We start from the raw sequence: 24,306 nt of genomic DNA on the forward strand, positions 1-24,306 counted from the left end.
CAGTCAAATATTCTTCTCGCATTCGATTGTAATTGGTCAATTTCTTATGACTTAAGACTAATTAAAAAATAATCACTGATCTTGTATCTTCTCTATGCTGATTGTTTTTTTAAAGTTATATAACTTATATAATTCTATCGTTATGTGTTATATACTTATATCACATATGAATAAAAAAATTAAAAATTTAATTTACTTAATAATATCTATATTGTAGTTATTTAATCTCATTTTAAGAAAAATTAGGACATTATGATCTAAAAAATAATTTTTTTTAAATTAACTTTTTTTTTAACTTAAGTTAATTCAATATTGACTTAACTTACGTTAATTTTTTATTCCTTCAACTTTTAATTTAACTTTATTAATTTTATAAAACCATTAACTTTAATTTTATTCAGTTAAAAAAACATTAACTTACTCAACCCTGCTAATAATAATGAGCAGTGGCGCGTCCTAATTGTAAGTTCTGAGTGCTCCTCGTGTGCGCAGGTGCCGATTGAAGCGAAACTCGGCCAACTTCGCGCCGCAACTCGGAGATTATCAGCGCATCGCGATTCGCGCGTCGCCATCTGGCGAACGGACCGATAGTTAGTTCTGTCAAAATGGCGCTCAAGGGACAAGTCGGTCAAAGTGAGTAACGTAAAAAAAGCGTTAATTTCGCGGGGCATAGGATTTATTTGTAAACATTATTGCGCGTCATCATCAAGCGACTCGCGCGGCGTCTCGATCGCATCGATCTCGCGTCAGCCGATCTCGCAATCACGTCAAGAGATCCGTTTTGATTGGGCGTACACACTCCCCCGATGATTTCATCGGGTGACTGGAACCGGAGACATTAGACGACGGAGAAATGTCAAACGCTGCTCCCGAGCGTGAACATCCTCGTCGCATCTTGTGAGAATTCTGACCTCGCGATCGGTGCACTATCGAGTTCAATTCTCGATGCTAAATATCGAAAAATATACCTTTTTACGATCATCTCACCTAAACACAAATCATTTCTGCGTGCTTGCGACGTCAAAAACTGCTTATTATCGGCTTTGCTTATTATCGGAATTGTTATCGGATTTAGTATCTGTACAATTGACGAATTGACGAATATCGAGATGCAAATGTAAAGAATACGGACATTTTTGTGAAAAACCTTTAAATTCTTACGACAATCATTGTTCGTAGACGCGCGATTATCTGATGTTGTAAAAGAATTGGAGGAAATGCTCGTTTCAATTATATTAAATTTAATTTGTGTTTAACTTATTAAAAATTTGGCAAAAATACCAAATATTCATTCAGCGATGATTCACTATCTGAGATTTTCGATCGTGTTTCTATGGCGCACCTTCTTCGATAAAACTGTTGCTTTTTCATGAGCAATTCATGTCGATTTCAAGATGTTATCAAAATGTGTGTAAATGAAACTATCTATTTAATTTGCTATTGCATTTCTACGTTTGCAAAATCAATATATTTGCAAATCACAGAATAATTTTACGTTATATACGCGTAGTTTTTAAAAGCGTGAAAATATTAAATGAATTAAATATTCCGTAAATATTAATACAAAATAAAGATTTTATATTATTTCAGTATAGAAACTTCCGTAAAGCAAAATTATTTGATTGTATTAGATATAATATAATACAGTATAATATTACTGACTTGAACTTTTTTTTTATCAAAAATATTTTAGAAATTAATTATCTGATTTTCATATAAATTTCTTAGAAGTGATCTGACTAAAAAGATCCTTTTGTTTTTTTTTTTTTTTTTATATCATTTATGATGTTGAAAATCGCAAAATTTTATCTTCTGTACTAGAGATTAAGAAAGATCTTTTTATGTGTCTTGTACACGTATAAATAATTCTTTTTACTTATGAGAATATAAAAAAAACGGGGCTTGCGACTTCGTTGATACATGCCTGTACATAGTGACGTCATCTCTCTGTAAAGACGATCAATATACGTGTTGGAAAACGTCAAAGGACTTCTTAGTTCGTCAGCGTGGTTAATTATCAATCAATCATTGCGATATCAACAGCTGTTAATGACTCGTGTGAAAAGTTAATAATGCTTGCTCATTTTCGTTGGAGTTACAATTAATTTCCCCTGATTTTTAATTTGTTTTCTTGAATAAAATAATATTATAAGAAAATTAAACTCGTACCTTTTACTTTTCAAACGTTAATAATCTGATTATATTATTTAAACTAGAGCTGGCAAAGTTTAAAGAATATAATTTTAGTATCTCACTAAAAATCACTAAAATCAATTTTTTTTTATTTCCTACTCTCATTTTTGTTTTGTGAAAAATTACTTTGATATTATTGTTAGAACTATTTATTTTATGTTCACAATTTTCGATATTTTTATATTCCTATATCGAATATAAAAGAAAAAAACTGAAATATTAGCGCAACCAAAAAGTCACTATCAGTTCTAGTATTAAACAAAAGATCTTAGATAGCAATTATCGAGTCAATTATTGCAATTAATGCCTCTAAAATCTCCAAAAGCTCAAAGAATTAAAAATTTCAAATAAGCATCAATAAAGGCCAATAAAATCAGCCTTGTTGAACAAGCTATTAGTGTAACAAATTCAGATTTATATATTATAATATATTTGAAATTCCAAACGTTTCGATTCTCATAAAATCATCCTCAGTAGACAATAGCAACTTACAATCATTCAATATTATAAACTTCTTTACATCAATCTTGTCTTCACAGAATTAAAAAGTTAATGTAACAGTATATTATTTGAAAATTCCAATAGAAGAATAGTAGTCATAGATGCAAACAGAATATTGTGTTAACATTTAGACTTGAATAACATGATCAACAAATGGAAGTTAACTGATTGAAATAATATATTTTTTTTTATTTAGTTATCGCCATTAATTTGCTATAACACAAACAAGTTTTCTAGAAAATGAGTTTGAATATTTTAAATCATTACAGATATCAGTTTCGTAATATTAATTTTCCTTTTTTTTTGTATTTTTATTCTTTTTTTGTTAAAAAAATAATACTTATTGAGTTGTGTCGTTGAAGCAAATAAACGATACGTATTCGTTTGGTTCATATCATTTGTTTCATATATTCAATGAAACACGCATTAATATGTATATAGTGCCATATAATATGTATATAGTGCGAGAGAAATGTAATTACTAAAATATTGATTTCTCTATTACCAAGTGTGATATAAAAAAATACACTTTTGTAAATTGCAGCAAAGAATATTCTTTTATAACTTGCATTTTGTTAAAAAGAGATAAAATTGCTTATAAAATCTACTTATTAAAATTTTATGTGTTTGAAATTTTGCAAAATATAAAATTATAATTATAATTAATAGTTGTTTCAATTACTTAGTTCTTATATTGTTGCCTGAGTTGAAGTAATTATCCTAGCCCCAGGTAGCGTTCAATATAAATTCGCAATTCTCTATGCGCGAATTTATCATCGGGATAATTAATTCTCTCATGTCGCAGAGATTATGAACGAGGTGATCAAGCAAAAGAAGAAGTCAACAGGTGGGGTAGAATGGCGAATCTTGGTAGTGGATCAACTTGCAATGAGAATGGTGTCCGCTTGCTGCAAGATGCACGATATCAGCGCTCAGGGTATCACCCTGGTGGAGGATATCAATAAGAAGCGCGAACCTCTGCCAACGATGGAAGCCATTTACCTCATTACACCTTGTAATTCATCGGTGCAGAAATTGATCGATGACTTCAGTAATCCGACAAGAACAACTTACAAAGTCGCCCATGTATACTTCACAGAAGGTATTTCCTACATTTAAACTTATATTCTCTAAGGATATCCTCTTCCAAAAATGAATCCAAATTATCCAATATATTTTTTTTTTCGAAAGACTGCGCAATTTCGTAGATTGTCTGTAAAAATAGAAAAATAGAAAAATAGAAAAAGCAAAAAGTAGAATGAAAATTAACTACTTCTCAGAAGTTTCGAAAAAAAATTCTTTTTAAATGAATTAGTATAGAATTATCTCGATCGTTTTTTTTTTATCAATTTTATAATTTATTCATATGGTATGTATAGATTATTTAAATATAATTCAGTACGAATTAATATTTACTCAAATTTAAATTTATTATAACATAGTTTTAGTTATAAGCTTTAGTTATTAATTTATTAAATCATTTTTAATACTTGACTCTTAATTTTTAATATATTGAATGATGATACATATAATTAGACATCTTAAATATTTTGCTCAAGTTATTCGAAATTCGTTTCGAAATTAAACCTATTTATATATCCTACTGATTCCTACAACAGGTCTCCATGCGAAGGTATCCGATCATCTAAATTTTCAACGATACGAGTTTAGTGATTCTCTCATAATATAAATTAATAAACTCACTGATGTTTTGAGAAGAACGATCGTACAAAATTATCGGTTCGATTTCTTTTTAATTTCTCGTGTTTTGACATACTCAGTATATCTCTTTGCAGCATGCCCTGACGAGTTGTTCAAAGAATTGTGTCACTCGCTGGTAGCTAAGCACATAAAGACACTAAAAGAGATCAACATCGCTTTCATACCATATGAAGAGCAGGTAAAGCAACGAACACTATGGCAAGAAAAAATGTTTGACCGTTTCATCCTTCATGGTGGTGGACATACACACACGTACAGAGACACATATACAAAACGCTATAAAATAATTATTCCTTCACGCGTTCTATGTTCACTTCTCGGTCTTTAATCACGTAAATTTAATATTATCGCACGGATCTGGATGTAAATCGGGACGATATTGATACAGCATTATCCTCTCATCCGATCTGTCCAGTCCATCCTCTGAGCCTTTTACATTATTCATAAACAAGCACATACTAATAATCAGAATGCATTCATGCTTGCAATTGATGCCAGTATGCCCGGAGGAGCTGTTCAATGAAATCTGCAAGTCTCTTGCTGCTAAAAAGATCAAAACCCTCAAAGAGATCAACATCGCATTCTTGCCGTACGAATCGCAGGTGACGATTAAGCAGACGAAAATAATAGACGCTAGTTGTAGCTCTAGAGCGCGAAATTTGTCTTCAATCTTCGAACATTCACAAGCTTAGAGATTTCTCTGCTTTTTCCGGATCGTCAGTTTACTTTTAGATTGCAAAAGATTAGGCGATATAGACTTCTTGTTGAGGAAAGTCTTCTTCACACCACTTTTCCTTTTGACTCAAAATATCTGCATGTTGTACGTACATGCTTGTAGTGTGATCACTAATCGAATTATCCGTATAGCCCGATTTTATTTTTTTTTAAGTTACTAATTGGCATGCTTATTTATTTTGCTTCAAGTACAAAACTTTGTAATTAAATTTATTTTTTTTTATCGTATTGAGAATATCGCAAAACTGAATCTGTTATTTTCTTAGGTCTTCTCACTGGACTCGCGTGAAACTTTCGCTTGCTTTTACAACCCCTCTTTCTTTAATCTGAGATCAGCCAATATGGAGCGTATTGCTGAACAAATTGCAACACTTTGCGCCACACTTGGAGAATATCCATCAGTTAGATATCGCAGGTAATTTCGATCTTAAATGTGATTTAATAACTTGTTGTTAATTGCAATTTCTCCTCTTGTTGATAAAGAATAATTACACAATTTTTGATAGCATTAAATAAATGCTATTAATATGTATCATAGTGACTTCGACCGCAATGTTGAACTCGCTCAATTGGTGCAACAGAAACTAGATGCGTATAAAGCCGATGAACCAACAATGGGAGAAGGACCTGAGAAAGCTCGTTCTCAATTATTGATTTTAGATAGAGGATTTGATTGCGTCTCACCTTTACTACATGAACTTACACTGCAAGCTATGGCATATGATTTGCTAGACATTGATAATGATGTCTACAGGTAAGTAAATATATTTAACGCAACTATTTTGCACAAATTTAAAATAAAACTTTAATGTCATATAATATTAAATAGATTTGAGGCAACAGCGGGTCAAGAAAAAGAAGTATTGTTAGATGAAAATGATGATTTATGGGTTGAACTCAGACATCAACATATTGCTGTAGTCTCTCAGTATGTATAAATATAAGTTTTAATCTTTCCTCAAAAGATTAATAATTATAAAGAATATTGTAACAATAAAACGTTATTTTTCAGGAACGTCACTAAAAATTTGAAAAAGTTTACAGAATCAAAAAGAATGCCGCAGGGCGATAAGCAAAGTATGCGAGACTTGTCGCAAATGATCAAAAAGATGCCGCAATATCAAAAAGAATTGAGCAAATATGCTACACATTTACAATTAGCTGAAGATTGCATGAAGCGTTATCAAGGAAATGTAGATAAACTTTGTAAAGTGGAGCAAGTGCGTAATATCATAATCACTATCCTATAATCCATTTAATAAGAGATATTTTTTAATTATAAATATTTTTAATCGTATTCTAGGACTTAGCCATGGGTACTGATGCAGAAGGCGAACGTATCAAAGATCATATGAGGAATATCACACCAATTTTACTTGATCAGACTGTAAATCATTTGGATAAATTACGCATTATAGCTTTATATGTCATCAGCAAAAACGGCATCACCGATGAAAATCTTAATCGTTTAGTTCACCATGCCCAAGTATCTGTTGATGATAAACAGACTATTGTCAATATGGCAAATCTCGGCATTAATGTTGTTGTAGATGTAAGTTAAAAGTTCCAAATCATATCTCATATTAAAAAATTTTATAGTAGCATTTTAAATAATGATTTAATTATATTTTTTACAATGTTGTTTTACAGAGCAATCGTAAAAAGTTATATACGGTACCACGCAAGGAAAGAATCACAGAGCAAACTTACCAAATGAGTCGTTGGACGCCAGTCATCAAGGACGTTATGGAGGATTCCATTGAGGATAAACTTGATTCTAAACATTTTCCGTTTCTTGCCGGCCGTGCAGCTAGTTCAGGATATCATGCACCAACCAGGTAATAATACTTTTACAGTAATGATATTTTTTCTTTATTCAAATCAATTTGTTTTTTATTAGATTTTTAAAAATATTAATAATTTGCAAACTTGTAGCGCACGATATGGACACTGGCACAAAGATAAAGGTCAACAGACCATCAAAAATGTTCCTCGTTTAATTGTTTTTATAGTTGGAGGTATGTGCTTCTCTGAAATACGATGTGCATATGAAGTTACAAACGCATTAAAAAATTGGGAAGTCATAATTGGTAAGAATTTTTTGTATCCAATGTCTATTTGAGATAAAAAATAATTTATAACCAAAGCGCGATTGAAAATTTATCTACTATAAAATATTTATTTTTATAGGTTCATCCCATATAATTACACCAAAATCATTCCTGAATGATTTGAGTAAATTACACGTCTAAATAGTTGATATTTAACAAAAAGAGATAATATTCCTGAATTCTTAATTTGCCATTAGCTTCAATTCCATCAGTAATACCATTTATGAAGCCATGAATGATCTCGAAGTATAAAATTAGGTTATTTAACTAAATAACGAACACAGTCAATTCTCTTTAAGCGAAAGCATTTCGGGCAGAAATTAAGCAAGTATCCCGTTGTCAGTTGAATAATAATGAAAGTATTCGTGTATTAATGAGAGCACGAAGAGTCTTGATCAGACCGAGTTATCAAGTGCCTGCGCGAATACATAATCAGAAATCGTATGAGACATTTTGGCAATATTGATATAAATCGCACGAAGCTGTATAATCGAGCCTTTCATTGGTATCGAATCTTTAAGTTATAGAAATATATTATTCTTTATCATTATTCTTTATCAGGAATAAAAAGGAATTTGTGAAGCTGTATTTTCACAGAAAAGGATCGTGATATTCCTGTACATTTCTTGTTATTTTTTTTCCTCATTAAAATTTACCATATTCAAATTGATATCTTATGTGTAAATTGTTTTTGTTCTCAAGTACTTTTATTTTTAAAAAATTCTATTATAATAGAGAGACATTAAATCTATAAATGTCATGACACATTTAACTTAATTCTCTTTAAATGTATTATCGATGTAACAATGGTATAAAGTTATTTATTCGACATTATTATTTCTTAAATCTCTAATTAATGGTATTGAATGTAAAATAAAATCGCTAAATATATACAGACACTCGCTAGATGTATACAGCCTGACACTTATTCTTCCTTTGTTAACTTATTTATCTATACTTTTATCGGTTTATGCACTCTTATGCACTCTTCAGTTTATCAATTGCCAATTCAGATGCTATATTTAATGTAATTTATAAATATATAATATTCATATATGAAAAAATGTTCAGCTCTCTCTTTGACAAATTCGATTAGTATTGCTTTTGTTGAATATAATACAGGTACAACAATTATAATATACCAGTATATATTGCAAGATTTATCGCAATCATTGTTCTACAGTTGTGATAAAGAAACGCTTTCCAATCTTGCAAGAAACTTGCAGTTGTCAATGAATAATACTGGTAATAATTATTAATGTAATGTCAATAAATGTTGCGATCTACTAGCGGAGAGATTATTACAAAGTTAAACGATATTTATAAAGTATATCCTGTTATAATATATGTATATGTATGTATGTAGATTATAGATTGAGCAATGTTCTACTTATAAAGGCCTATGATGCGCTCTATTCTTGAGTCTTTTTTTAATTATCACTATGCCACATCTATGCCACATCTATCAATCGAACACAAAATTATAAGAAAATATGATAATAAATATGATAGAAAAAAATCTGTTTAGATGATGTCTTATTTAGAAAAATCTTGATACATCGATAACATTACAGTTAATGAAGCCAAAGATTATCAAAGGCGATCGATATAATTCGCCAACATTAGCAAATATTATACACAGACTTGACATACATAATTATCCATATTGAATATAGACCAATATTTAGCGAATATGTGCAAAGTTCACATAAATATTAATCATTGTCTAGAGGCGCCTTAAAGGGGAACCCATTGTGATGGGTTCAAAAAATCGATTTTTTCTTTTTTGCATTACTTGAAGTCTTAAAAATATGTCCCTAAAATATTATATTGAAATTCGTAATAGAATTATAGCAAATATGTGATGAAGTAGCACACGTGGTTAGATGCAAACTAATCGGTTGTAAAATTTTAAACACGTTTTTCTCGAAACGTTTCTGTAATTGGACGCTCACATATCTCGGTCAATTTTTATCTGAATGACGAATTTTGGACAGAATGTTTATGACAAAATTGTCTTTTAGTTAAACGTACGAATTTTTCAATCGGATTATTAATTTTTGAAAATTAAACAATAAAACAATAAAATAACGAGTTTTTTTGCAAAATAGCAAAAAAACTTTTTTTTAAAACAGCACCATTTTGTCTAAAATTATTTTATCAAAAAATCAGTACGCTTAATTGAAACTACACTCATATACTATAAAATAAAAAAAAATATTTTATTTTAGAGCTCTCGTTCGAACGCCCGTGCATCCATGTTTTTCCAAATGAGATGCATCAATGAGCATTGAGGCTAGAAATATTAATATTATTTAATGAATTTTTTGTAATAACTTCGTAAATGTACGTACTTTGAATATATAAAGACAATAATTCATACAAGCTATTAGTTTTCACAAAGAAATTCACAAATCTTTTTTTTGACCGTCACAGTATTATTATATATATTCGTCCTTAATCCGAGGGTCAACAAAATTACTCCATTTAAAATGGAAACGCAACGAACTTTATTACTGAGTACCGTTATTATTATCAGTTGTTTTCTTCTCGTTAATTTAGTGTTTAAATTTCTGTCGAAAACAAGATTGTAAAAGATATTAGAGTTAAAAGGAAAAATAATTTTAACATATAACGGTATGATTTAGATACCTCTTGCATATTGTTGTGATTGAAAGAAAAGGGATTAAGTTATGGTAAGAATTTTTGTAATTACATAAATTCCTTTTTAGAACAAATCGATGTTAGAAGAATTTACTGATTATTTAGGCAAACATCGGGCAAAAGGAAGACTTCGATGCAATTAGAGACAAGGTGCTCAAAATTGGTTACCGCCAAGGTAAAATAATATTTGACAATACGAAATGAGATAAAAATACCAGAAACTATACAATAAATTTCATTATTTGTTAAATGTATTTATAATATAACAAAATGTTTTAATCTTTCATTGAAGAATTTACACGACAAATTCAATTAATTATTACAAGATAGTGATATTAAATAGATAGACGATATTAAAGAAGTGTTCACAACTTCTTATGTACGACCTGCCGAGGCTTGTGGTTAATTATTATATGAAGGATGATATCTTCTAGATATCTACTAGCACGACCATATATCAGACAAAGTTTAATAAAAGCCGTAAAGGCTGAGGATTCCAGTATCATCGCGCATTCCAGCTGGAAAATGGAATGATCAAGTTCGCTTTGAATTGAACTGCTATAATTTATATCCTAAAATTACGGTAAAATTACTTTAAATAGTTTAAATCGATTTCAAAGATTTTACAAACAATAAAAAACGAATGAAAAATATCTAGGGACTGAAAAATAAAAGTAATAGAAGTTTTATTTATAGATTTTTTATTCTTGTAGAAGTGTATTCTTGTTTTACGAGTATAAAAATATAATGTTAAAACATACATACATGTATAAAATACAGTGTTAAAACATAATCGTGTCAAATTTTAAACTAATTATACATAAAAAATTATCAAGATTTTAATTCCGTAGAGGAAAATCGAATTTTATAAGTTTTAAGGAAGTTCTAAGGAAAATCGGACTTGCTGGAAAGCATGACAAAATGGTATCCCAATCTTTGCAACGGCAAAGGAATTATGGAGCACTGATGCTAAACTACACATTAGTAACACGAGTATGTTCTCGTTATATGAAGCATTGAAAGAAACATTAAAAGAATATTAATCTTATAATTTTAATTTATTAGTTATGAATTAAGAATATTAGAGGATCCTGCCGTTCCAGCGCCGAAAAGATTCTACAAAATGATCATTGATCCGATCTATTCTATCTTGGAAGAAGAAATTGAAATTAGCTTTAAGAAAGGATACCTGATTAATGTAAAGAGTAATAAAAGATAGGAAAATATTCCTCTCGCAATAATTGAATATCTCAATGAGATCAGCGCGCATATGGTATTGGACGGATAAACATTGTGGAAAATCGACATATTAGACTAAAATTATATTATTTATGAAGCTATTTATGAAATTTTTTAATGATACTTTTTATAAAATTTTTATGAAATGCATAAAATTGACTGTAACAATATTTGCCCAATTTCAGTCTCGAGACATTTACAAGTCGCCAGGTGTTAACATTTTAGAAGTAGCATTGAGATTTGGAAGTATTTACTTTGAATCGGGAGAGTCAAATCCTATTTGACAGATAATATATAAAATTATAAAATACAAAAACATATATAACATAAAAACTGCAAGTCTCTAAACAAATTGGATTAAATTCTTAAAAAGTGTCTCGCAAAATTCTGAAATGCGATTTCGTATTGGAATGCATCCAACATTCGCAAAGGTACATAAACAGGCTGCACGTAAGGCTGTAGCTGTATAAGGGAAAGAGTACATTTGCGCGAGATTCTTAATTAGAACAAAATTTATCGAGCAATTATATTGTGAACATGACTATTTTTTTAGTCTATAACTGATAAACGAATATCGTTTTTTTCTTTCTTACAGCGATCGCCAGATCGAGGTTTCGTTATACAATCAAACTCTCGATGAATGTATACGGAAATTACCGATGAATGCCACTGATTTATTTGCACGCAACCTCTGAAACTAAAGGAGTTTTAATAAACAACACAATATCTGAATCAAGACTTTATTACGAATTTCATCAATAAGACGCACTGCAGTTAACTTCACGCTACTTTATTTGCCTTAACATCTACGCGTATTCTTCAGACATAATTCGACAATTAACTGAATGGTTTCTAAAAGGTTTGCAAGATATCGTAGCAAGAAAAGTAATCGTGTGACAAAATGTAATTAACTCTAGACAAAAACCATCTTTAGAAGTCCAATCGCTTTGCGGATCGCGCGCATGCAACAGTCATAGGAGGAAGGTGAGGTCTCACAATAAAACACTATCACTACATCGTTTTTGTTTCATTTTAGTTATTAATTAATTAAATCTTAAGATTACCTTAGCATATTCGTGAAGATTACAATATATCATATCTTTAGGGATATATTAATAGTATACACAGTGCGTGACCTTTTTTCTTCTGCATCTGCACTATTTCGGCATAGCAATTCAAAGAAAGAAACTACTGTCAAGTACGAAATCATGACAATGCTTTTTTCTGATATATCTATATCTCGGCTAGCGATTTTCTGTAGATTCCTTATACTCGCGTTTCATTCCGCTCTGTTTTACATATATGTATTATGTAACATGCAAAATTACACACTAGGGAATAAGGTTCCTCATGCATATACAATTAATAATCTATAATAATAACTCTTGTATTCACATTTGCACGTTAACGTTAGTTCAAATATCGAAACCTGTTATTTCGTTCTGATAATTAATAACGTACAGATAATATATATGTGTGTGCATATGTGTGGTGTGTGTGTGTGTGCATATGTGTGTGTGTGTGCATGTGTGCATATGTGCGTGCATATGTGTGCATATGTGCGTGCGCGCGCGCACGCGTGTATAGTGTAGATTGATGTTGTTAAATAAGTAGAGAAATTTATAATAGATACATATATGTATAAATCAAAATTGCAAATAATGTATATCATAAAAAAAAATTCAATAAAAAAAAATGTATTGTGCAATATTAATTACGTAACCTCTAAAGCGTTAATAAAAAAAAAGGAGAAAACTAAGGTTGTCAAAAAACTTGATACATCTCAAATTTTTTATATTTTACTAACATAGATTATGTTACAAGATTGGAAAAATTGAAACTCACTGTAGTATTTGACGAATCAGTTTTTAATTCGATTTATTTATAAAAAATTATATTTAACATAAATACGAAAGTAATTTTACGAGCTAGCGCCATCGATACAACGAAAAAAGGAAATATAGATACATGAACGCAATTAACGCTCAATTAACAATTGCTCTTTCTCTCACTCATTCTCTCTATCTCTCTTTCTCTCTCTCTCTCTCTCTCTCTCACACACACACACACACACACACACACACACACACACACACACACACACCTCTCTCTCTTTTTCTCTCCTTCCCTCCTTATTTAACAACATCAAGTAACTCTTTTACTTCAGCCATTTATTTTTCATTTCGTTATTATTTATGTACAACCAGTTTAAATGTTCGCTATCGTTAATCGTAGTAGTAAGTTTGCTAAAATTTGTGTTCTATTGGAGATGATGTGCGTTCGTGGGAACTTATATAAAAAATTACTTTTTGATACAGAGCTGAGTGATTTTGGTGTTACTTAGAAATATGGGTGGTGTATGTTTATATCCTAACTTATGCTGAGATCCTAATTGATTATATAATCTATATGTCGGCTTTCTTATAAATCTTATCACATACATAGACGTTTGTATTATTAGTACTTAATATTTTATACATAGATATTCTGTATTCCGAATGCTGCCAATTTCACCTTGTATGTACAATTACAAGCTACATATTATACAATCTTAATATCTATTACGTGCACTCCTCTTTCACACTTTCATTCTCCCTCCTAATTATCCCTTTCTTTCTATCATGCACTTATATCTTTTTTTTGTTTCTGTTTTAGTTATCACACATTGTCACGCAACAATATGCTCATTTGTGCTGACCGCACACATGAGAAATATGTAATAACAAAAAAGAAACAAAAATAACATTCATTTTTTTATAGGACATTATATCGAAATAATAGTAAACTGGTAATACAAACTATCAACAGAAACATTTTGCAACTTTATCGTTAAATTGAATGCATTCGTATTGTTAACATTTACTCAATAAGAAAATTATGAGTATAATTTTTAAAGATTTTTCAATAGCTTCTGCCAATAATTTATATTATTATTTTACTATCCTAAACATTATATCGTGAAAGTTATAATGTCCAAATTAAATCGTTAATAATTCCGTTCGAATGGAAAATCTTTTTACATATATATAGACAACCGAAGTTTATGAAATGAAACAAAACGTAAATTTATTTGAATTTAAATCATTTCTTTGTAAAAATTTCTTTTTTAGTTTTTTTGCAAATTAAGCATGATACTAAATACCTTGCATGATATTAAATACCTTGCATATCATATGAAAAAAAAACACATATTTATCAATTTTTTATACATCGCTAAATTGTTAATCTCGCACCGAACTACCTTATTAAGTGTATACATCAACAATAACATACTGATGACTAAATCATTGTACATACTAAATCGCGCGAATATTACTATCGCAGCGTGTAGATAGTATATTTTAAGAATTAGATCATAGATCCTTCTTAATTTTGATTAGATAAAAACTGCAAACAGGCGTTCGTATTACGCCCGAAGACACATCAAAACAAAAAATTACAGAAATATTCTAATATTGCTAGATGTTGATGATCAATGATCAATGAGAGCAAAATCGTTATTGATATGAAACAAACAACACCCAATAATAAATAGCATGTATCTGCCCAAAGATCGTTTTTATTTTTCTGACGAGCTCCTCTTTATCTCCAATATATAAATGAAAATAGGATTGTGAATGGTGGCATGAACATTCGAAATTGGCATTTCCATCAATAGTATAATATTCTAGTATTCTTTTCAATTCTTCATCATATTATTTCAATCTTTCACTTGATCTGTAATAGAGAGCTCGAGGAAATGACGTTTATCAAAGAAAAAATTCTGAATTTATCAAAAAAGATCTTTTCCTACCTCACTTTATTCTTCTCCGTTCAATTAAATCCCGGCCATTAAATCATCATATTTTTTTTTAATAGTATAAAAATCATGATTTTGCTTAAAACCTCGAAGTTTTTAATTAATTGTGCCAACATAACGATTGCTCATTGCCGATAAGTATCGCCATATATACAACAAAGACTATACAAGTTTATGGTTCCTAAAAAAATAAAATTGTAGTTACACAAATAATTTATATATAATAATAGTACTATTTTTATTTTATACTTGGTATATTATTAATGCCGTTACGGTCGTAACGTGTAATCTAAATACTTTTAAGAAATTAATTAATGATAATAATAATAACCATACACAATGAAAATTTGTTTTAATCACTTTTTTGTACTTTTCTGGCGAATTAAATTTAAAAAAATTTTTTAGTTAGAATTTATTTTCGATTTGCATACCATGTTCGGGCAGCTCCATTAACTGGACCATACCCAAAATGTTCAACAAACATATTTCGTCTACTCGTTCATGATATGTCGAGTAGATTTTAAAACAAAATTACATGAAAAAATTTATCCGAAATTTCCCAAAAAAATTTTTATATTTTAATAATTTTTCTATATCATGAAATACCATATCCTAGTAATCGAATAAATATAATTCTTTTCTAACATGTTCTTCCCTAATACGTACAACATCACGATTTTCTTTCCCATGAGCCTAAAGTATACCGAGACTTAGGTACATAATCTGATCTAATAGTTGGTAGGATCAAAACTACTTCAATTCTAGAATCATCTTATCGTTACTCGTAATAATTGACGACATTGTTCTAAAGTGAGTTAATGAATAACTTTGAATCGACCAGCTGGCTCGTAATAATTCTTGAATCAATCGTTAGTATACACTGTTAATATTCTGATCGATCAGTTGATCAATTGAAGTCACAAGTGGACAGCCGTGATGATCATTATTAAATTCACCAAGTTCTTAGAGATGTTCGTATTATTTTACATATTTCTATCATTTACATATACGCCTAGCTATATATATTTCTGTGTTTACAGAGCGTATATGAATAATCAAGAAAGAAATTTGCAAGGGCATCATTAATGATAGTTAATAATTACATGTATTATTGGCAGAAACGCTTGTATACGTAATCCTACCAACGATTAATGACTCAATGTGGAAAAATACAAAACTTAACTAAATGTACACGATTTTTTTACTTTTCTTCAAGCCGACATTCGTATCTACGCACGCATTCGGTTATCACATGCAAACGTCTCTTATTTTCATATGTTGTTTTCAAATTTACATAAAGTACAAACTTATGAAAACCGGAAAAATGTAACACAATATCAGTGTAGCATTTTCGAAGTATCATATAAGTATTTATCTAATTACATAGTCGCACTTAAGTGTCTGTCGTTCTAGAGACAATACAGTTTGTCCCAGTTTTTTAATAAAAACTGTTTGAATCTTCTGATCAAATGGGCTCTATTGAAATGTTCCAACCGTACCACTCAACTATACCATTTTGTAACTAGCACACGATTTATACCGCCATCGTTATTATTTATCTGATTTCATTGTCTGCGTTGTTTTTGTTTATATTGATTGACGTTACATTTAAAGATTTCTATAACATCGCTCAATACTAAACATACGTCCGAGTTCTGCAAAGTTTTTGTGGGTTTATTATAAACAGGATATAGTAACATTATAAAGATTCCTCAAACGCAGCCATCAAATCGCTCTGCATGTTCATGTCAATTTGGCTAGCCATCTGAAAAGATAAATATAACTATTCTTCGCAAATCCCTTTATTATGGGCATCAAAAGTAATATTTTCATGTATCCCTATATAAATCTTAAACAATCAAATTTACTTTAAGTTATATAGCAAGTTATAAATTAATCAAATTGTAATAATTAATAAAATTAATGTCATGTTATATAAATTTTATTTTTATTATATTTCATTTAATAATTATATTCTGTTTGTTTTTATAATAATATTGTCAGCTTTGTCTAGCATTTGTATGTAATAATAATTAAAATTCAAAATAGTATATATTATAAAATAGTATATTAACTGATTATTTTTATAAAGATATCTATCAAATTATATTCAGATCATACAAAAAACAATTCCTTTTACATGCGATTATATAAAATTAGATTTTCATAAAGTCACACAAATTCCTAATATTGTTCATTTTGATTTAATGATTACTTCTATATTAAACTTTTTTCTATTATTTTTTTCTTGAAAAGTTACAACAGATAGAAATTTCATCATCCAAAAATATTAAGTACTTACCGCTTCTCGTCGTCGGCGCTCTTGCTCCCGTTGCCTTAGACGTTCCCTTTCTGCAGCGGACTTGTCCTGACTGGACGAATGACTCGGACTACTGCTATCTGTATCAGTAACAGCTTTTACTTCTTCTGTTCTTGTCGTGGCAGTCATAACATTGCCTTGCTGATCTCCAATATTTTTCCTAACTTTATCCAGAGCATCCTCTTCTTCTCGTTCCCGTCTTCTTTCATTCTCCTGTCGTAATAATCTCTCTCGTTCCGCTTGTTCCTTCTGTTGTCTGCGCATTTCTTGTTGCTCTAATAAGGCTCTTTGCTGTTTTACAAATATTAATATGAAAATATTATTATATTAGCTGTAAAAATATGACATATAGAGTTATTTTGTAAAAAAATTTTGTAAAGTTATTGGAACTAACCCTATCCTGCTTTTCTTTAGCTTGCTTCTTAAATGCCTGAAACGAGTCTCGCGCTGCGCTCTTCATACTACTACCTGCAGCTGCTGATTGAGGACTCGAAGCTTGCGCCAAGGAAGACCAAGATGATGCATTCTTTACATTCTGTTCTACAGTCTATATAAAAAAAAAAACAAAAACAAAACTTGAGAAATAAAATCGAATTGCAAAGATTAAAATTAAAAGTAGAACAATTATAATGTCCGTTCGTTGTCTGTTTTCCCATCTTTTTTATTTTCTTGCATCGACTGCGCAAAGTCCTCACTCTCAAAAGACTAAAAGTTAGTTTCGTTACCATTACCGATCTTTCTCAAAACAAATATAAATATTTTTTCGATCGATTGGAAAAGTTATAGTTTTCAATAAATACAATAAAGGTCTCCGTGCTAACAGATCTACTTATCTTGTGTACCTTTTGTCTAACTTCTTATGTATACAAAATAAAAGTACAAACGTACATATGCCGGAATCTGAACAAAGAGCGAATCCGCAAATATCATTTATACGGATTATGATAATGCAATCGCCACAATATAAAAAAATATACGTGCAATATAAAGCAAACATGTATAAAAAATAATATATTTAAAAAATTAATTTATGCTTCTCGCATGTATAGTTTGATGTAAATATTCAAATCAGAAAATGGCTTTTTACCTTATTTTTAAAGGCTGATGCAAAATTTGCAGCAGGATTCTTTGAATCGGGTGGAGTCATTTTCTTTTCAGGCATTAATTGAGTACTAGCATGATTACCCATTGGTGGCATTCCTAGGGTGTTCATTTCTGCAAAAAAAGCTCCTGCTAGAGCAATAGTATTATATATCTGGTTAGTAAGCAATTAGCAATTAAACATGTAAAAAACAGCATTGTTACTTCAAGCTTTAGTAAAGATGAAGAAAGAATACATACAAAATTCGAAAAATATTAAATGATAAAAATGAGATTATGATGAAAATAAGATTGAGCGCAAGAAAAAAAGTAAATTTACGTAGAATTACTAAAATTAAACTATTAGTGTTAAATCAATTAATGCATCAATACATTGTATTACTTTATACTACATACTAATATTAATATATATTGCATTACTTCTTGTGTCTTATTTATTTTATTTTATATAATATTATATATTAATATAAAATTATATATTTTGATTTTTTATTGCGATACTGATATCTATTCTTCTGAATTATTTCTTCAATTGTGTACAATTTACTAGTATTTTTAGCTAAGGAAAGATGAATAAGTACTTGTGCGGCCTACGTGTAAAGAAAAGCATGCTATAAATATATAAATATATAAATATGCACGAACCATCCATAGGCTTTTGCGTCAGTTGAGGTTGAGAAATTGGCAAGGGCTTTTCCTCTTTCTTTATGGGAATCTGAGAAATCTGCATCGGCATAGATGCTATAGGAAGGGGATCAAATATCGAACTCATGCCTCCTATATTCATTCCCATATTTAATCCTGGAATGCCGTTATTATTCAGCATATTGGGCGGTGAATTTCCACGTTTTGTATTTGGAAATCCGTTGGAATGCTGCTGCGACATCGTAACATTATGCGAATTCTGTATATTAGTCAATGGCGCAGTAGTATTAATCATATTCTCTAATTGATTGTGCATAGACATATGTGCCGCCAATCCTTGCGATAAATTCATATTTAAATTTGTCATATTGATATTGCCCAAGTTCAGATTAGAAGCCATACTCGTCGGCATCATGTTCACAGGTTTTACATCCGGTAGTAAATTGAGATTGGTGTTGTTATTGGTATTATTTGTATGAGATGTTTGAATAAATGAAGACTCCTTCTTGAGAGCGAGCGTTTGATCCAAGGTGGATTGTGATTGAATAAATGAAGGCTCCTTCTTGATTGCAAGTGTTTGATCCATGGAGGACTGTGTAGTAGGCACTGAAGCTACATAAAATACGTATATAAGATAATTAACTTTGTATTTGCTTTTCATATATAATAAAAAATTATTTTACGCGTTGTATTTATAAACAATACCAATTGTATCTAATTATAGATACCTAAAGTATTGTATGGCTGTAAAAGATCAGGTTGTTGATTTAAATTTGTTCCGTCTGTGGATACGGATGTATTTGGAAAGGAACTAATGGACGTTGGCTGCTGCGATGGTTGTTGAGATACAGCTGGCGAAGCTGTCATAGAATTTGTATTTGTAGGTGTGACGCTAGGCGGTGGAGTTGGTACAGAGACCGACGGAGTTGGTGGATTAGATGTTGTCGGTGGTGGTGGTGTTGGTGTTGGTTTTTTTACAGGAGCGGCCGTAGCCAGAGCTGTAGGTCGTGATGGTTGGGCTGGCATAGATGCGTGACTCGCGACAGGTATACTTTGCCCTGTTGTAACAGCAGCCACTGCGACAGGCTGTTGATTATTATTGCCCCCTAAAAGAATTTTTACACTTATACGTCTCATAGTCTATTAATTTAATATTTCATCACTTATATTAACATCTTTTTTCAATAACACGTATTTCTTTCTAGTAATTTGTATGTCATTAAAGATACTGCTAATGAAAAAAAATTATGTATAAATAACACTGTCTGACATGGATTTTAAATACTACGAACGGAACAGAGAGTTTTACAGATTTGTTGTTCGCTGAAAATAAATCTATAAATAAAATTGCTCTATTACATTTTTGAGAAAATTGCACTTGAAAGTATCAAAAATGGCATTTTTTGGTTTTTTAAACTAAAATATCCCGAAAAACATGACGAAATAGAGCAATTTCTTTTAGGAATTCGTGTTTTCAGCAATAAAAATCTATAAAAGTCATTTATTACATTGGCTGCTTTATGAAAGTAACAGTGAAAAGAAAGAATAAAATTAATAAGAAAAAGTTCACAGGCAATTAAGAGTCAACGTGATAATTAGTACAAAATTCAATAGTATTAATAATTAAACATCGATATAATGATCAATTATAATACGAAACTCTTATTTTGGAACCATTCTCAGCGGTGAATATATAATTTTATAAGTCTTAGCTAGCGTTGAAAAAAAAGGACCTTAAATCTGTAGATAAATCTTTTGAAGATCGCTTATTGAAGCGCAATTTAAATAATCACTTGCTGCATCCAATAATTTGTGGGATCACTCTAATTATAAATCTGATATCAAAATTACAAAATATAATTTATTTAAATAATTAACAAAAAATGTGATTTGAATAAGTACTAATAGCACTATTGGATTCTACCGAAAAAATAAATAGTGCATTGCATTATTTTCTCTTCTACTATTCATCTATTTTTCTCCCATTCGTAAAAAAATAAAATTAAAAAGTCAAAAATTCGACAAAAATTCGAGAACAAAAAGTGAAAGATTGCATTCATCTATGGATTTAAGTTCTGTTCTTTTTATTGTAATTGTTACTTTTTGCATAAAGCAGCCAAATACAATAACTTCTTCAGTTTTTTTCTCACTGAACCCAAATCTGTAAATAAAATTATTCTATCACGTCACGTTTATGAAGTATTTCAATTAAAAAATGCAAAAAATACCCTTTTTGATACTTTTAAATTCAATTTTCTCAAAAAAGTGATAAAACAATTTTATTTACAGATTCAGTTTAAGCGACAAAAAAAAATCCGTAAGCATCACTTTGTTTCGTTTGTGGTCTGGAAAAAAGTCTAAATTTGTCGGGTATAATCTATAAATTATTACAGATTAAAAAATTCGTAAATCAATAATTATGATCATTGCTAATGCTTAACAAAACCACAGATACAACAAAAAATTAACCCCAAAAAATAGTTACAATATATTTATATGATACATGCGATAAATAAGCGTATAAGTGTCGAGAAACATCTTAGAAAATTTAATTTTAAATTATAATGTATCTTACAAAAGAAGAAAATATTCCTGATGTGAAAATTACAAATCGATATATTAGAGTTAATTTTTATGACTTCGCTAATACAATACCTGATTCCGAAGGGATATTGCTTGGATGAGTAACAGGCGGCTTTGTTATTGGTCCCGTAGAATTCGCTGGTGGCTGATTATTCATTAAAAGAGCTCCACTATGATTTAATGTAGGTGCCTATGTATGAAGAGTACATTATCTTTTTTATCAATCACATATTAAAATTATTATATGCGTCGAAGTGAGACAAACATTTGCACTAGCCTTTCGAGTAATTTGTAAATTCAGAATTAGTAAACTTAAAAATATTAAGAAACACAGAAAATAATATGCATTATCTAAAAAATGTTTATAAAAATTTACCCTCTAGTGTAATATAATGAATAAATATGTACGTTTAATTTTCACTGAGACATATTACAATCAGTTAATCTTACCGATGCGACAGAAGCAGTTGTTGCAGAAGGTCCTGTACTTGGTGGATTCTTCTTTGTTTTCTTTCTATGTGGACGATTCGAGGAGTTTCCTGAAATTCAATGTAATGTGCATCTAGTAGTGAGTTACGTGCGGTCAATCATAGTTCTGTCACATCAAGAGCACAGGTCGATGAAGAACTAGCAAAATACATTGTGCAGAGGATACCAGCTATTGAGTGTCGCAAAGCGCCAAGTAAAATGCGAAGATACATCAGAAACAAAAATCAAACAACTTTGTGCATATATTTTCTAATAGATTTTATTCATATGCTTATATTATAATTGTATCACTGTGTACAACAATGTTAATTTAAATATCTCAATTGTATGCTCCTTTTTTTTGTGGACTTTCATCTTAATGATTCTTTTATATTAAAAAATTTTAATACGCAGAACAATTTTTTCTTCCCATTCTACGTAAAGTTAGTCGTATTCAATTCATTTATGAATATTTGCGTGTATATATATATATATATGTATACACGTACATACATACATACATATCGCGCGCCCACACATACATGCATACGTGTCGCGAAATTGTCACACATACATATATGTCTCGACATATATATATGCGAGAGCACATGCCTCATCGTTTTAATGTATCGATACTCATGATTTATTACAATAACAGTAATAATAATCGTTACGGTGGCGGAAATGACGATTATAAAACATTGACTACAAAAATCATCAAACTGCCGTCTTTCTTTTATCTCTTTTCATATAATATAATATAATTAATGTAATATTATATAATAATAGGAGTAATGTGTAAATAAAGGTCACATAAATGGTACAATACAGGCTCAACTTAAAGATGAATGATACAAGAGCGACAAACTCTTACAAAACTGTTTAATGTTAAAGTCGTAGTTAGCGCAACACTGAGATCGGTGGCAAGAGACTCCTGCTCGATGTTTGTCATATGTATTACATAAATCAGCGGCGATGGTAAATACATGGAAAACTGTGGTAACACAAGACAGTATTATCTTTGTCTGATGTGTGCTCTCAAACAAATCGTGATCGTAACAGTTGTGAAATCACAGCACTGAAGTTTATCGATGGAATGTGATCGACAAGCTTGCTAAATCCATTCGACGACAAATGAAAGCAACAAAACAACGAGGAGGAGTACCAGCGTATCTTAATTTATATAATATAGTTAACTGGACCACCACATATGAGCCAACCGCGACTCTTGAAGAATTAATGTCTATTTCACTCGTTTTTATAACTTTGTGTATGCACTTAGAAAAGTTTCGCGCGTGTATGTCGTTTTATTCCTTCATAAGTGTAACTTACAACTATTTATTAATATTTTATGATATATTAGTTTTTACTATGTACAGAGAACACGTACGATCGTGTTTATCGTTACTATTAAACTTGCGATATACGCAAAAAACAGACGGAACGTTTACATACGACTCTGAAGAGGAAGATAATTAGCGCAATTAAATAAAAAGTATAGTGTTATTTTCTGAATGTAACAAAATATTTAATATTTAGAATCCTTAAATCTTGCTCTTGCGTATAACGCAAGCAGGAATAATTCATAGCAGGAAGAATAACATTCCAGTCTGGATGAAAAGATGCGAAAAACAAAATTTAGTTGCGTGCTTGCATATAGAATTGCTACAAAAATTTTGGAAGGCAATATGAATATCATTTATAAAATGCCCTATACCTCGCGTTATAAACTAATGCTGATTGTATCTTAATAGATGCGTATCTATCTAATTCAGCATACGCCGTTCAAAATTTGTTCTCTCATAGTCTAGCTAATTCTTCGGATTTCTCTAGTCACTTTCAGTATTTTGGGAAACATAAAATGGTAATATCAACCTGCCCGACATTTCTTGCACCTACTTGTAAATGCTTATAGTTCCATATCAATAATTTTCTTAGATATCGACGAACACTTTTTTCCGATCAATTACGGTTTGTTTGTATCAAGTTATCGTAGTAATTAATCGCCCAAACTCTTATCTTATCTCCTCTTTCGTCGGGGCAGTAAGTACGTTGCTCTGAGTGTATGATTCATGATACTATTTAATTGTACTCGAGTGCAAATTCGATTATCCTTAATGCTCGTATTATGACATGTTCAATTACAAGGATTGCTTCTTGGAGCATCCTAGAGCGTCATTATCGGTTATGTTCACAATAAATTCTTTTATATATATATATATATA

General features: G+C 30.3%; 3 protein-coding genes across 10 annotated transcripts in view; 2 read left to right on the forward strand and 1 right to left on the reverse strand.

The window, feature by feature from the left end:
• Positions 1 to 605: 605 nt before the first annotated feature.
• Positions 606 to 7,773, forward strand: LOC108691130 (protein ROP). Of its 2 annotated transcripts, none has more exons than XM_018198819.1 (11): positions 606 to 633; positions 3,500 to 3,796; positions 4,491 to 4,594; positions 5,418 to 5,566; positions 5,690 to 5,905; positions 5,981 to 6,079; positions 6,164 to 6,371; positions 6,455 to 6,703; positions 6,802 to 6,989; positions 7,087 to 7,241; positions 7,342 to 7,773. In XM_018198819.1, exons 1-11 carry the CDS (start codon positions 606 to 608, stop codon positions 7,401 to 7,403), a joined length of 1,755 nt encoding a protein of 584 aa, XP_018054308.1. In that variant the 3' UTR covers positions 7,404 to 7,773. The 2 variants fall into 2 exon arrangements, with proteins under 2 accessions (XP_018054308.1, XP_018054373.1); XM_018198884.1 differs by lacking the exon at positions 4,491 to 4,594 and adding an exon at positions 4,915 to 5,018.
• On the forward strand, positions 7,494 to 11,456 carry LOC108687786 (argininosuccinate synthase). Its single transcript, XM_018193781.1, is given in 13 exon segments — positions 7,494 to 7,508; positions 9,860 to 9,901; positions 9,904 to 9,955; positions 10,021 to 10,101; positions 10,274 to 10,360; positions 10,363 to 10,444; positions 10,446 to 10,509; positions 10,847 to 10,929; positions 10,992 to 11,124; positions 11,158 to 11,185; positions 11,188 to 11,244; positions 11,349 to 11,388; positions 11,390 to 11,456. Coding segments are annotated over 13 exon segments (831 nt in total).
• Positions 11,457 to 15,617: 4,161 nt separating this feature from the next.
• LOC108694178 (homeotic protein female sterile-like) overlaps positions 15,618 to 24,306 on the reverse strand; it is a 35,073-nt gene continuing 26,384 nt past the window's right edge. For 6 of the 7 annotated variants that reach the window (XM_018203543.1, XM_018203514.1, XM_018203535.1 and 3 more), the window contains 8 exons: positions 22,064 to 22,152; positions 21,686 to 21,803; positions 19,759 to 20,136; positions 19,031 to 19,642; positions 18,372 to 18,517; positions 17,679 to 17,831; positions 17,267 to 17,575; positions 15,618 to 16,729 (listed from right to left, as the gene is read on the reverse strand). In XM_018203543.1, the coding sequence (XP_018059032.1) occupies positions 16,664 to 16,729; positions 17,267 to 17,575; positions 17,679 to 17,831; positions 18,372 to 18,517; positions 19,031 to 19,642; positions 19,759 to 20,136; positions 21,686 to 21,803; positions 22,064 to 22,152 (1,871 nt within the window). In that variant the 3' untranslated portion in view covers positions 15,618 to 16,663. The remainder of the gene's footprint in view (positions 16,730 to 17,266; positions 17,576 to 17,678; positions 17,832 to 18,371; positions 18,518 to 19,030; positions 19,643 to 19,758; positions 20,137 to 21,685; positions 21,804 to 22,063; positions 22,153 to 24,306) is intronic. The other variant, XM_018203525.1, reaches the window with a different exon arrangement.

Source organism: Atta colombica, unplaced genomic scaffold (assembly GCF_001594045.1).
Source record: "Atta colombica isolate Treedump-2 unplaced genomic scaffold, Acol1.0 scaffold1, whole genome shotgun sequence".
NCBI lineage: Eukaryota > Metazoa > Arthropoda > Insecta > Hymenoptera > Formicidae > Atta > Atta colombica.